We start from the raw sequence: 13,776 nt of genomic DNA, 5'->3' as shown, positions 1-13,776 counted from the left end.
TCAAATAATGAACCAACGACAACGAAACAACAACGGAACGCACTTTTCCTGCCGGCCACCCATCCAAATATCGTCCGCAGCGAACGCTGCTTAACTTCTCAGATCGACTAATAATCATTCATTTTATGATTTTTGATGCCTCAGGCTCAGATCTGTGCATATTAATGTGACAGATTTGTTGAAAACTATAGAAAAAATAATTTCGTCTCTGTAAACAACTAATTTTTCCAATTATGTCTTTTGCTTTGTAGTTAGTGCCGTCGCATAAAAAATTTAATGTGAACCTATCCCAAAAAGTGTCTTTTGCCCTCGCTTGTTTTCGAGCCTCGGCTGCGCCTCGGCCGGACGAAAAAGATGTACTTTTTGGCCTTGATACACAAATAACTATTGTCTCTGTAGATTTCAAATCGAAATAAACTGTAAACAACAAGCCAGAACTCCTCATTTCAAATGTGAAGTTAGTTAATAGCATCAGATGTTACCGCAACTTCGCTCGTTCCATTTTTAAACTTTCCCCAAACAGGAAGTTCTCACTGGAACGTATGAGTTTTCTTTGTCTTCTTTTTTTAATCTGTAAGTTGATAAATCTTATCAACTTTGATTTTTGATACGGTTCAAGACTTGGAAACGAAACCTTCTCCGTGTCCGTTGCTTCTCTATAAATCGAACTGAATAAGTTTGGTCATCTAATGAAGGTGCATTCATGCAACGTTGCCTCAAGTTTACGTTTGAATAATCCAATGCTTTGCATGCAAATGGGTTGGTTATTGATCCATCATTCATATAAAATATCCACGTTACGACTTCTGCAAGCCTGTTTCGTATTATCCTCAATGTTTATCAATTATTAATTGATTAAGAGATCCTCCAGCCGGTGGGGTTCGTAGAGGATGTTGCGAATTAATATAATTTGTAACTTGTTTATTCATCATTTACCCATTAAGACACTGTAACGTCTTCTCACACTATTTAGACTAACTTTACGTAAACAATATCAATTAACTTTATTCGTAACAAATAACTGAACAGTAAATTAAAACGAATTAAATTGTCACGGAGAACTGATGTTGAATCTCTTTTGCTAAATTATTTAATCGTTGGCAGCAAACTAATTCCAAACCGTTTGGAAAGCGACATGATACGCAACCAGATACATATACTGAATGACCTTGAATTGCGCAACGAGCCACCATAAGAAAACGCATGGGTTTTGGGACAGCCAAGAATGTTTCTTGTGTCCCGCGTAATGCTATTCGACTATGAAAACTAAAAAAATCAGTAAAATAACGGGCGTAAGTCGTGAGAAATGAAATTCTTATCGCGATGACAGTTTAGGGTAGGAAATAATAAAAAGGTGCGATTACGCCTGGGCCCACATTTTACCATGCAAAATAATCGGATCTGAGTTATTAATTTCACGGAGGACAGTTTGACAAATTCCATTTAAACACGCTTTACTAAGCATCGTAATTATTTATAAATAGTTGAACGTGCATGCAAAATTCATAAGGTCGTGAAATAACGAACAGTCGACGCTTTTATTCGGTTTTAATTTATTATGTCGGCAGACGCGCCAATAATGCGAAGAGCTTCATAACAAACGGCTTGTGAATAGGTAATGAAAATGACATGTTGGAGCTTACTGGTTGGATGATTGATTGGCGGCTGAACCGCCGCCGATATAAACATACAATAATAGACACAATTCTTGGACATTAATAACGAAAAACTGGAAAAAACTACAAAACTGCGTGCGCTGATGACGAGTTCGTCTATATTTGGAGTGAAATTGGCAAACATTCAATACAACATATTGTACAGCGAACACAAAAAAATCTCATTAATCATCATTCCATCCTGTTTGAAACGGATGAACATTTTACAATTGCGCGCGGGGAAAAATCCGCCCAACAAAATTAATTGTGGCAAATAGTGTTGAGGGTTTATCAATCACACTGATTGATTTTCCGATCATTAAGATCCCGATTTGGCCGATTTATTATAATAAAAATTCCAATTAACCGAATCGATTGTCAGGCAAAATGCAAACAAATTCGACGCACCCCGACCGGCAATAAGAATGTTGTTTGTTGGATTCCTAGTGGTCCGCTTCGATGGGTTTTAATGCGCATTTGGTTCGATAGGGCCCGGAAAATAATTACTTTCTTCTTTGTTATATTTTGTTTCAGCTCGATCGACGAAAAAAGCCTTTCACGAGAAGTATTCATGAAACTTTACGACAGTTAATTACACCAATATGCAGCTGGAAGCTGCGAAAAACGGTAGATACAGCGGGGGAGTAAGTTCCACCCATTATATATTGGCGCCCAACTGGGGGCTCCGAAAACGTTACAAACAGCGGGGGAGTAAGTCCCACCCATAATATATTGGCGCCCAACTGGGGGCTCCGATGTCTGTCAAGATCACGACAATCTTTGTCACCACCATTATTACTTCTTTCTGATTGAGATTTACCTACTTTTGGGGCAAAAGCCAATAAAGTAATCTGGGGGAATTCCGATCATGGAAGAAATTCTGACAACTGCAAGTGGAAGCTGACCCCAAATGGGTTTACGAAAACCAGAATGCATGCCGTGAACCTTGATGTTTTCAGCCAGGAAGATTAGAAAATCTTCCTTTGAAGGGAAGAATCCCTCTACCTTCATAGATTGAATGAAGAAGTGTCTTCGAGTTAATATCGAACCTTTCAGTTCCGCAATGTCTATTTTAGTTTTATCTTTCTTTAAGGAAATTGCTTCGTATCCAAAAGCAATCAAAATGTCGAACCTCAAGCTTAAAAGAAAATGCATTCTGAAGCTCTAATTTCCAAGGGGGTTAACAGGTCAGAGTCAAAGAAGGTGGAGGAATCAGAATCACGAAAACCACAGAACAGCTGCACAAGTGATTGTGATAGTTAATTCTTGTCTGTGGATAAATAAAAATGAAACAAAGTTTTTTGCAAAATGTGCTTGTGATCGGAATTACCCCATTCATTTTAAAAATAATTTTCTTTAATTTTTCTTTGTAATATTTTTGTTTGTTTCTTGTGCAGATCTATGAATAAAAGAATATTGATCAATTACGAGTCTTGTTTTGCTTCGTACTAGTAAAATCTCCATCACAGACGTGACAAATCGTCTGATCGGAATTACCCCAGTTTGTCCTCATATGATAATTCGTAGCAATCGGTGACTCGATTTTGCTTACCAAGATCTGTAACCCGTACAATCAGTTTATCTGGCCCAGTTTCTGGCTCGAGATATCCGCAACTCCATTCCTTTTTGCTCGGGGCATAACTACTTAGCAATCCTTCGCCTTCCCAGTCTCTAGACGAAACACCGACCGGCCGACTTACTCGAATTTCTTTCACCCTCGGTCGTTACAAAGTAACACATCTCTGAGCTCAGCTTTCGGTGCACGTAGCTACCAAGTTGCCAGCTTTATTATTAGAGAAAATAACAAGCGACCCTCGTCTCTCGACGAGCAGCCCGAAAGCGATCAGTTTACAATTTCTGTTCGACCGACAGATACATGTTTAATCTCTTTTAAATCTAATCAAGTTTATGAATCCTCAGTCGCTCACGACTCACCCCCGTTTGCTATTAGTGCCTCCGAGAAATCCACAATGGCGCGTCCGAAGTGGTGCGATGGTTTGATTAATGGGACGGAAAATTGCGCATCTCGGCCTTTCTCCAAGATAAACCGTGCACTCGAAAAAATAAAATCAACAGATGACAGGACGTGAAATATGACGCGACAGATCAATGCCAGAGCGGGCGCCAGTGGTCACGGTCTATATAGCGCAGCGGTCCAGCGCTCGACCGCGGAGACCAGCCGCAGCGCCACCTGTCCCCCAATAAATAAATCATTTTCGTCTCGATTTGCCCCCAACGAGCAGCGACTTAATGATTCGTAAAAGGCGGTGTAGCAGCTGTTGTGTTGTCAGATGATAAGAGAATCACGCGCCATCTAGTTTGCAAATGTGATTGCGAAGTGCGCTGGCTCTTTGTTGCTTTTGACTTTTTGCCGGTCGGGAAAAGTTGCCGAGGTCCCGGGCGGGGGTGGCAATGTCTGCCCCATTACCTGATTTAAATCGCGGGGCGCGCTGAAACAACGTCTTCCAAACTGAACTGGTATAATTCAAAAGTGTCGCAGTTCTTGGACAGTCCCACATGTTATTGGTGCACCTCCAAGTTTGGAGTGAAACGCGAGTCTAACTTATGAGAGTCGTTCCAGTCGATTTTGATAGGTGGAGTTTTTCGGGTCTTGGGGGAAAATTAAAATTTGCCACTTATGGGGATCCCTGGGATTGATTTTCTATTAACGGCCTTAATTAATGTGCATTAGGGGCCACTCGACGGCCAATCTAAACTTTCATTAAATATTTATTCGGGGGTGGCGCCCGCCGCTTACAAATTGTTCGCTTTCACACGACGATTTCTCCGAATCGGGGACTTTTCATTTTCGGGGGTGGATTACAGGGCGACAGGGAAATTACCCGGGTCGTAAGTGGTAGGTACGGTGTCTCAAGACGCGGGTTTATTTATAGAAAAAAACTTGATATATAAGGATTTCCCGGCCCCGTATTCCCAGTTTTCCCAGGTAATAAAATGAATGTCGTTTGCTTTCTACTGGCGTTTTCCGTCGTTATCTTTTCCGTCAACTGCGTTTTTGTCGATATTGAATTCCTCAAGGATTTTTTCACGGATAGAAACGCCATACTCACCATTAATAATTGCTGGAGCGATGGTATATAATGTCTTTTCGGGACTCCGCCGCCCCCAACGAAAATGTGTTCCAGAGAGGAACGCACTGTTTCTGAGAGAAATGGCCGCCGCCCAGCTGACACAAGTCGCGATATACAAAACCGCCACAGATGTCGACCTCCTCAAAGCTTGGTCTCACCGACATTATTTAATCCTCGACTTCAGGGCCTGTCCCACCTCCGAAGCCCTCCTCCACCAGGTAAACCACCCAACCATCCACTTACAAATGAAATCCATAACATAAAACCATCTGAAAACACGAATTATAATTCGATCGGAGAAGCTAAGCAGAGCTATAGGCGGTCAATATTTGGATGGGTGGCCCTCGAGAAACTGCGTTCTCGTTACTCCATTCCTCGATAGCAATCTCTCTGATGATACCTAATAATTAAATCCGGCCTGGATGCCGTGACTCGTTTTTGACAAAAGACGATCACACCACTGGGTTGTTGCAGTTGAACCGGTCAAACCTGTTCGTCTACCCCTTGAGGTACCTCTTCCTGGTGTCGTCCGGAGACTTCGGGGCCTTCTCCGAGGCGCTGTCCTCGTGCCAGTTGCTGCCCAACGTGGAGGCGTTCAGCGCCACCTTCACCGAGGAGTCCGTGGCGCTGCAGCAGGCCTACAAAGTGGGGAAGATTAACGAATTAAGTAGGGCCCCCGGAAGTCGTGTAAACTCGTGTTATTCAAATGAGCGTTTCAGCGTGGGAGAGTTATGGAAATTGGTCATCGGGAGGCGGTTTGTTCGAGTATTATGCGACCGTCCCCACGCCGCAGCGACGCGCCGACCTGCAAGGGGCCCACCTCGACGTGGTGATCGTGATCTACGAGAACGACACGTGGAATCACCTGACGGATTACAGGTGACGGGAGAGAGTGGGAGAATGCCACGTGACAAGTCGTTTCAGGGACCCCGGCGTCGACACCTTCACCAAGCAGGACTTCCTCTCGATGCGGAGCGTGTTCGAGCACCTGCATGTTAATTATACCCTGAAGGGGGTGGACAGTTACGGCTATTACGACGCTGAAACGGGGGAGTTCAGCGGCTTGGTTCACGAGATACAGAGGGGGAAAGCAGATGTGTCAGGTAATACACTTCCGACGCTCGGGAGATTATGTCGAAAGGAGTTATTGCAAAATAAACGAGGATTTAACTCTTTTTTTAGGCCGCGGTGACATCAGCCGCCGGCTGCTGTCGCTCCGCTCCCGACGCCGCCCTTCTCCTATTTGCTTTTATTTTATTATCTATTTTTCGCGTTTTATTGGCGGCGTGTTCGGTGTTATTGATTGCGGTTTAGTGGCGTTAAATAATTTCACAGACGTTCAACAGACGGCGGTTAAAATAATATCTCGATGATAGGAATGGTTTTTGTGGCATTTCAGTCGACCAAAAATTGCTGGAACCACATCAAAAATTTCCAAATTTTTTTTTGGTAGCACAGCATTCAGGCCGAACTATACTACATTTACTCCCATTGAACTCGTACAAACAAAAATGTAATCACAAAAATGTAATGTGTTAACCTAACATTGATAACCTCCAAATCAATTACGGCATACCACAAGGTTCAGTTTTTGGCCCAATCTTATTCTATATCCCCATGTATCTATTTTTATATCCCTAGATTGCAACTCACACTGCGTTTATATTTTTTTGTGGAGCCTCGGCTGACGCCTCAGCCGACAAACCGTGCTCGCACTTGCAAAATCCTTGTGATACAAACTATTGTTTATTAATTTTCTCAAAATATGTTTATTATTATTTAATTGCAACTAATTGAACAACATTGCAGTTGTGCGGTTTGTTTATTGCAGTTGCTCCAGAGTTATGCAAATACTCTGTTCGCTTGTTTATTAAATGTTAATTTAATACACCCAATTCCCCAGAATTAATGCAAATGGCTTATTTCAAAACATTGCAGTGGCATTATTGCATTTAATGTATTCAATTTCTTGTTAATTCGCAATTTGTTCCGGCCAGTTGCGCCAAACAACCCTCTCCATTCCAAAGCTCGCATTTTTGATTTAATTTGCTCCAAGCTTTCTAAAGCTTTTGTCCAGGTGTCTCGATATACTTCACCGAGGACCGATACGCCGCCGTGGACCTGATCAAAATGGGCAACCCGCTGGCCATCCGCTTCATCGTGAAGAAACCCTCCACCTCGTACATCAAAAACATCTTCGTCATCACTTTCAACACGAGCGTCTGGATCGCTTCGATGGTGGTGATGATAATCGCCGCCGTCGTCGTCAAAATGATCCTGAATTGGGAGGCGAAGCATAAAGAGGTTGTCTCTTCCTCGTTGTTTTTTTTTTATTGTTGTGACTTTGCAGAAGGTCAAACAAAACAAGTACACCGTGAGCGACGTGACTCTGATTGCTCTGGAGGCGGTCTGCCAGCAAGGTTATTATCCTTCGGAAAAAAACCGAGAATGACGTTTAGTTTGCAGGAACAACAACCGAGCCCCAGAGCCTGTCGGGACGCATCCTGGCGCTGATCCTGTTCGGAGCCTTCATGTTCATTTACGTGTCCTATAGTGCCAACATCGTCGTCCTGCTCCAGTCCACCACGAAGATCAACAACATCCAGGAGCTCGTGGACAGCAGGATCGAAGCAGGAGGCTGCGCCACGCACTACATGAAGAACTACTTCGAGGTTTGTGGGGCGAGTCCTGCAGGATCAGGCGTAATTTCGAGATTTCAGTCGGTGAAAAAGGGACCGCTGCAGAGACTCTACCGGAAGAAGATTTATCCCGATCAATATTTTCCCCTAGAGGTCGGCATGAGAAAGCTCCAAGAAGGGAATTTCGCTTTTCATGTTTTATTACAAGGGGCTTACGAGTACATCCTGAAAAACTTCACCAATTATGAAATTTGCGGTTTGCAGGAACTTCCCGGATATATTGAAGTAACTTAAAATAAACCTGGAGAATCGGGGTGGATTTTTTTTGTTGCAGGAGAACAGAGGCTACGTCGCTGTGCCGAAGCACTCGCCCTACAAGGACCTATTCAAAGTCGCGTAAGCGAATCCCCCCATTAAAAGTCACAACTCATTATTTCCCGCAGGATATTGAAAGTGGACGAGTACGGATTGCAGCGCAGGACCAATCTCAGGATCATTATGACGCCGAAATGCTTCTCCCAATCGGCCACTTTCAAAAGCGTCGGCATCTACGACTGCGAGAAGGTCTTCTGGTTGTGGATTTTCGGAACGGTTCTGGCTCTGGTCATTTTCCTGGTGGAGATCTTCGTCGATAGAGTCGTCGTGAAAGAGATCGCGGCCAGAAACATCCGGAGATTTGTAGGGCGTGAGCGTTTTTAGGTGGAGTCCAAAGTAAAGTAGTTGCCATTAGAAATAGTCAGAGAGGACGAGTACCGCACCAAATCATATTAAAAGCGTTTGCATGTTGGAGTCCAGGCAATGTGAATTTTCCTGTTTGAAAAATATTAATAGAGCACTTTCATTACTCTTGATTCGTTTGATTCGAAACCCTATTTTTGGATGTTGCATTTTCTATAAGTGGTATCCTGGGCTGGGTAGGCGTTGGAAACTGTCAATTGTTGTGCTATTTAAAGCGTAGATTAATTGGAGCATATTGACAGCTAACCTAAAATTTAGAGCCAAAAAATCTTTCTTTTTTTGCAATGTTTTACATTAAAAATAGAATAACGTAACGATTCCTATTCTCGAAGCAAATATCAAAGACACGCTTTGTTGAAAACAAACATATTTAATTATGTCCCGATTAAACATAAACAAATGTCATTCGTGTGAAACGGCGGGAAATTCAAACTTAAACTGTTCTAAACGGTTTACTTTTTCCAACGCGCGATATAAATATGAATTTCAAAAATGGTGGAGATGCCAGGAAGATGTTTCCTTTAAGGCCAGTATCTCAGTGTCTTCTTGAGCTAGATTACTTTTAAAATGGTTTTAAATACATTTGATTATGACGATTCGAATGCAAGAAACTGTGTGGCTCTGCCTCTGGTGCTGATTATTTCCTTCATGTGTTTAGCAACCAATTGCGTGACAAATATTGACCAATCAAAACGTGGAAACAAAAAATAACCCGATAAAATTTCTCTAAAATGCACACTGTGCAATAATCTGATAAAAAATGTCGGTACCTGATTTTTTTTTTTAATAAATTATTTTGAATAAAAAGGATTGGAAATAATGCGTTTGGTTTCATTCTATTCAGGAAATAATCAGCCGTATACCCCTCGTGCAAAATTTTAATATCGGCAAATTTTTTGCTAATGAACTCAAACATCCATAAATTATTCGGTCAGAAGACCAATTATTATCAAAAAAACCCTCGACTTCGTCTCGTGCTCTTATTTGATAATAATTGGTCTTCTGACCTCATTTATGGCTGTTTTCGTTCATTAACAAAACATTTTCCGATAAAAAAATTTTGCACTTGGGATATAATGTGATTTTAAAAAAACAGAAATAAATGTAATAAAATTGGTGGATGCGCCGGGATAGTTTTTAATCAAAAATATTGCTATTTGTTTTCTGTTAGATTCAGATCACGTCTAATAAGTAATAACTGGTCTCGATTGATTTATTTGCGGCCAATCGATTGTGAATAATACGCTTTGTATGTTGGAGTTCGATCGATGTAAATTTTTCTGTCTGAAAATATTAATATCACCTTCATTACTCTTGATTCGTTTGAATCGAAACCCTGTCCATATTTCACGCGATATATCAGCTGCTAGTGAAGACTGTCAAACCCAATAAAAAAGTGTCCCCTGTTTATTCACCCAGTCATAAAAAATTGTTTACCTTGTGATGGGGAGTGTTATTAAGCTATCATTTATCCAGCCATGTCTTGTCCCTAATTTGTGACCTGTCTGGCTTAAAATTATGGCGCGGAACATTCTGGGTTTAAATTACAGGTGGCGCGTCGGTATAATTGAAATGTCTTTCTAATTTACCAATCGAAACCTGGTCACTATATAAGACGTTACACCTGTGACATTATCCCAAAGATGAAACAAGTATTGTTTCTGACACTTCTCGCGACTTGTCCAGCTCTCGGCCTGTCCAACGTAGCATTCTTGAAGGCATTCTTCAAAAGCAAAAATGTCGCCTTCACCATCAACACTTGCTGCGACAGCGGTGAGTCACTCTCGACATTTTCTCCTCTCAAACTACCATTTCAGCCAGTCGCAAGTTGCTCGTGCGAGAACTCGCACTCGACTTTCAGCAAGTCGGTTTTTACAACGGCGACGACACCGACAGATTGAAGCACTGGTCCAGCAACAACTATCTAGTTTTGGATCTGCGCGACTGTCCCTCTTCTTTCGACGTCTTGTGTCAGGTAAGAAATCGCAGCGAGAAAAAACTTGCGACTGGCTGCATTTCAGCTGAACCAATCGAATCTCTTCGTCTACCACCTGAAATATTTAATACTGGTGGACAACTCGGAGTTGTCACTTCTCTCGACGGTTTTGGGCGAGTTTCGGATCCTCCCGAACTGCGAGCTTTTTGTCGCAGCTTTCGTCGGCGAGTCAGCGCTTTTGTATCAACCGTACAAAGTGGGAAAAACTAACGAATTAAGTGAATCGCGACGTTTGGATCTCTTGCTCACAGTTCTTGTTTCAGTTTGGGAGAATTATGGAAATTGGGGGTTAGGAGGAAGTTTGCGGGAGTATTATAGGGACAGGCCGACACCTCGACGGAGGCTTGACTTGAACGGGGCCAATTTGGTCGTTTGCCTCGTCATTTTCGAGAACGACACTCTCAATCATCTCACGGATTATGTGTTAGATGAAGAGGGAGTCTTGGTAGTTCTTGCAAAAGAATTGTTTCAGGGATCCAGGAGTGGACACTTTCACCAAGCAAGACTACGAACCCATGATGTGCGTGCTGCGCTACATGAACGTTAATTATTCTTTCTCGATTGTTGACAATTACGGCTACGTTGACGAGACTACTGGAATATTCAGCGGCTTGGTGAGGGAAATCCAAACAGGGAGAGCAGACGTTTCAGGTGTGTCAGCGTTTTCAGCGCCAATTTATCCCAGTAAATAGACACTAACCGAGTCTAATTGGAAATTTAGATTGGGTATTTTTGTATATTCGGAGATCGGTTTAAACCGAATAATTTTATTTAAACTGGAGCGCATTTTAATGGAATTTATGCAGCGATTCTCATTTGCCTGGAACGCTTTCCGTTGCAACTGTACGAGCTTTTCATTTAATTTTATTAAATAATTCTCTCGAATAACGCGAATGAGGTTGCTTTGTAAAAAAATCCGCTTTCTAGCCGGCTCGATTTTCTTCACCGAAGACAGATACGAAGCTGTGGACCTGATCAAGCAGGGCAACCCCCACGCCATCAGATTCGTGGTGCGAAAGCCCTCGACCTCCTACATGAAAAACATCTTCCTCATCACTTTCAACTTGAGCGTGTGGGTCGCTTCCGTGGTGGTCTTGGCGGTCTTCGCCGCCGCCGTCAACATCATCCTCAACTGGGAGACAAGAAACAAACAGGTCAGTTCCTGCAGACTCCCCGATTTTTTTCACTTTTTTACCGTGTCGCAGAAAGTCAAACAGAACAAGTACGGAGTGAGCGATGTAACTTTAATCGCATTGGAAGCCGTTTGTCAACAAGGTTGTGTTTTAAGGGCCAATAAAAATAGGGAGCGAGAGGAATTTTTGTTGCAGGAACTGCGACCGAACCTCAAAGTTTCGCCGGTCGAATCCTGGCCCTGATCCTGTTCGGGGCTTTCATGTTTATTTACGTGTCATACAGTGCGAATATCGTGGTTTTACTACAGTCCACGACGAAAATTAACGACGTACAAGAACTGCTAGACAGTCGGATCGAAGTGGGAGGGTGTCAGATTCACTACATGAAGAACTACTTCGAGGTTTTTTGTTTTATGAGTGTCGTAATGAGGCAAGGTTGCGGTTTGTAGGGAGTGAAAAAAGGACCTTTGAGGAAGTTGTACGAGAAAAAGATATATCCGGATCAATATTTCCCCTTGGAAGTTGGGATGAAAAAAGTGCAGGATGGAAACTTCGCTTTTCATGTTGCGATGCAGTCGGCGTATGAGTATATTTTGAAACATTTCACTAATCACGAGATTTGTGGTTTGCAGGAGTTGCCAGGGTATATTGAAGTAAGTCCAAATACGCCAAATTAGTACCAATTCAAACTACGAACTTATTGGTGTATTAATTTATATATTTTGTTAAAGGAATTCTAGCGTTTGGTAGATGAAGTTCTGTAAAATGAGCCTTCTCATTCCTCTTCCCAATATCAAATTTAGTAGAGATTTTATCTAATTTCTTGTTTAAACTTAGATGTCTTGGATTTTCTCATGGACTATGAGTCATATCTGCGCAAACGACGAATATCGGTCTAAAGTAGTCGACGTTTTCAGTTTTCATTTACAGATTTGTCATTGGTTTATTGCTCCGCTTTGGCGCAGATAGTTCCAAGGTCACAGCCCATGAGAGAATCCAACAACTCTACCTATAACCTTGATCACAAGTAATTTCTCTAATTTTTTCACTCTTGTTCTACAATTTTTCATTGCCTTGCTTTTCCTTAATTTTACATTATCCATCCTTTTTCTCCCTTCGAACTCATCACATTTTTTATTCTTTTCCACTTTTTGAACAAATTGCATTTTTCTTGGCTTTGTTTGAAACTTCTAGTTTTCTTTCAGGCATGTACAATGATTTTACCTCCTGTGTTATTTTTTCAATATTGTCTACCTTTTTCTTACTTATTTTTGTTCCTTTTCCAAAATATATTTTGTTAAAGGAATTCTAGCGTTTGGTAGATGTAGTTCTGTAAAATGAGCCTTCTCATTCCTCTTTCCAATATCAAATTTAGTAGAGCTTTTATCTAATTTCTTGTTTAAGCTTAGAGCTCTTGGATTTTCTCATGGGCTATGACTCAAATCTGCGCAAACGAGGAATATCGGTCTAAAAGTAGTTGACGTTTTCAGTTTTCATTTACAGATTTGTCATTGGTTTATTCCTCCGCTTTGGCGCAGATAGTTCCAAGGTCACAGCCCATGAGATAATCCAACATCTCTACCTATAACCTTGATCACAAGTAATTTCTCTTATTTTTCACTCTTGTTCAACAATTTTTCATTGCCTTGCTTTTCCTTGATTTTACATTATCGATCCTTTTTCTTCCTTCGAACTCATCACATTTTTTATTCTTTTCCACTTTTTGAACAAATTGCATTTTTCTTGATTTTACCTCCTGTGTTATTTTTTTCAATATTGTCTACTTTTTCCTTACTTATTTTTATTCCTTTTTCAAAATAATACTTTTCAATTATATAAGCTGATACTTATTTCATAAAGATTGAAGACTCTTTTTAGGAAAATTTGGGCTACATTGCCGTCCCCAAGCACTCCCCCTACAAGGACTTGTTCAAAGTGGCGTAAGTCTTCCACCTCTTTTGAAAACTCCCAGATGTATCCTTCTTCCAGGATCTTAAGAATTGACGAGTACGGACTGCAGAGACGCACAAACCTGCGCGTCCTCATGACCCCCAAATGTTTTTCTCAAGCCGCATCTTTCAAAGACGTTGGCTTCTACGACTGCGAACAAGTCCTCTGGATCTGGATCTTTGGCACATCTCTGGCATTCGTCATTTTCTTAATCGAGAGAATTATGCATTCTATCTCGAAAAGAATCGCGACCAAGAAAGGCAACAGAGTCCTGAGATTCAACTAATACTTGCAACAATGCTGGCACGTGGGATTTATTACTCGCACAAAATGTAGTCTAAGTTTTTTGTGTCTTGATGAACTGAGTCATTAAACTTGTATTCTTAATTAACAATTAATTTGCCGAAGGAAGCATCTCTTGGCAATGACAAACTCTGTACCAAGCATGTTCTGTTGGAGTCAGATCCGGCGATTGTGGAGGACACCAGGGACAAATTAATGATACATCTCTGAAAACTTGCTGACGTCGTGAGTCAGTCGATGAGCTACGTGGATGTCGACAAATTTCCTGTA

At 41.6% G+C, this 13,776-nt stretch overlaps 2 protein-coding genes across 3 annotated transcripts in view; both read left to right on the top strand.

Moving 5' to 3' along the window:
• LOC138124468 (ionotropic receptor 75a-like) overlaps positions 1 to 8,221 on the top strand; it is a 44,308-nt gene extending 36,087 nt beyond the window's left edge. The window contains exons 2-10 of the mRNA XM_069039507.1: positions 5,222 to 5,414; positions 5,467 to 5,626; positions 5,672 to 5,850; positions 6,825 to 7,051; positions 7,098 to 7,167; positions 7,214 to 7,419; positions 7,468 to 7,671; positions 7,721 to 7,782; positions 7,830 to 8,221. Of these exons, the coding sequence (XP_068895608.1) occupies positions 5,222 to 5,414; positions 5,467 to 5,626; positions 5,672 to 5,850; positions 6,825 to 7,051; positions 7,098 to 7,167; positions 7,214 to 7,419; positions 7,468 to 7,671; positions 7,721 to 7,782; positions 7,830 to 8,085 (1,557 nt within the window). The 3' untranslated portion in view covers positions 8,086 to 8,221. The remainder of the gene's footprint in view (positions 1 to 5,221; positions 5,415 to 5,466; positions 5,627 to 5,671; positions 5,851 to 6,824; positions 7,052 to 7,097; positions 7,168 to 7,213; positions 7,420 to 7,467; positions 7,672 to 7,720; positions 7,783 to 7,829) is intronic.
• A 2,743-nt stretch (positions 8,222 to 10,964) lies between these two features.
• LOC138124475 (ionotropic receptor 75a-like) lies at positions 10,965 to 13,537 on the top strand. Of its 2 annotated transcripts, XM_069039515.1 has the most exons (6): positions 10,965 to 11,274; positions 11,326 to 11,395; positions 11,449 to 11,654; positions 11,703 to 11,906; positions 13,132 to 13,193; positions 13,243 to 13,537. In XM_069039515.1, exons 1-6 carry the CDS (start codon positions 11,014 to 11,016, stop codon positions 13,487 to 13,489), a joined length of 1,050 nt encoding a protein of 349 aa, XP_068895616.1. In that variant the 5' UTR covers positions 10,965 to 11,013; the 3' UTR covers positions 13,490 to 13,537. The 2 variants fall into 2 exon arrangements, with proteins under 2 accessions (XP_068895616.1, XP_068895615.1); XM_069039514.1 differs by having other exon boundaries at positions 10,965 to 11,395.
• Positions 13,538 to 13,776: the final 239 nt, after the last annotated feature.

Source organism: Tenebrio molitor, chromosome 2 (assembly GCF_963966145.1).
Source record: "Tenebrio molitor chromosome 2, icTenMoli1.1, whole genome shotgun sequence".
Lineage (NCBI taxonomy): Eukaryota > Metazoa > Arthropoda > Insecta > Coleoptera > Tenebrionidae > Tenebrio > Tenebrio molitor.
The sequence above is the reverse complement of the archived record's forward strand: the minus strand, read 5'-3'. Positions and strand labels throughout refer to the sequence as shown.

What these genes read in the sequence shown, in the direction of transcription:
- LOC138124475 (XM_069039514.1), top strand. Translation starts at nt 11,014, where the DNA reads ATGAGGTTGCTTTGTAAAAAAATCCGCTTTCTAGCCGGCTCGATTTTC. An exon ending in ACATGAAGAACTACTTCGAG is followed by an intron (nt 11,655 to 11,702) that starts GTTTTTTGTTTT and finishes TGCGGTTTGTAG; the next exon opens with GGAGTGAAAAAAGGACCTTT. An exon ending in AAGGACTTGTTCAAAGTGGC is followed by an intron (nt 13,194 to 13,242) that starts GTAAGTCTTCCA and finishes TCCTTCTTCCAG; the next exon opens with GATCTTAAGAATTGACGAGT.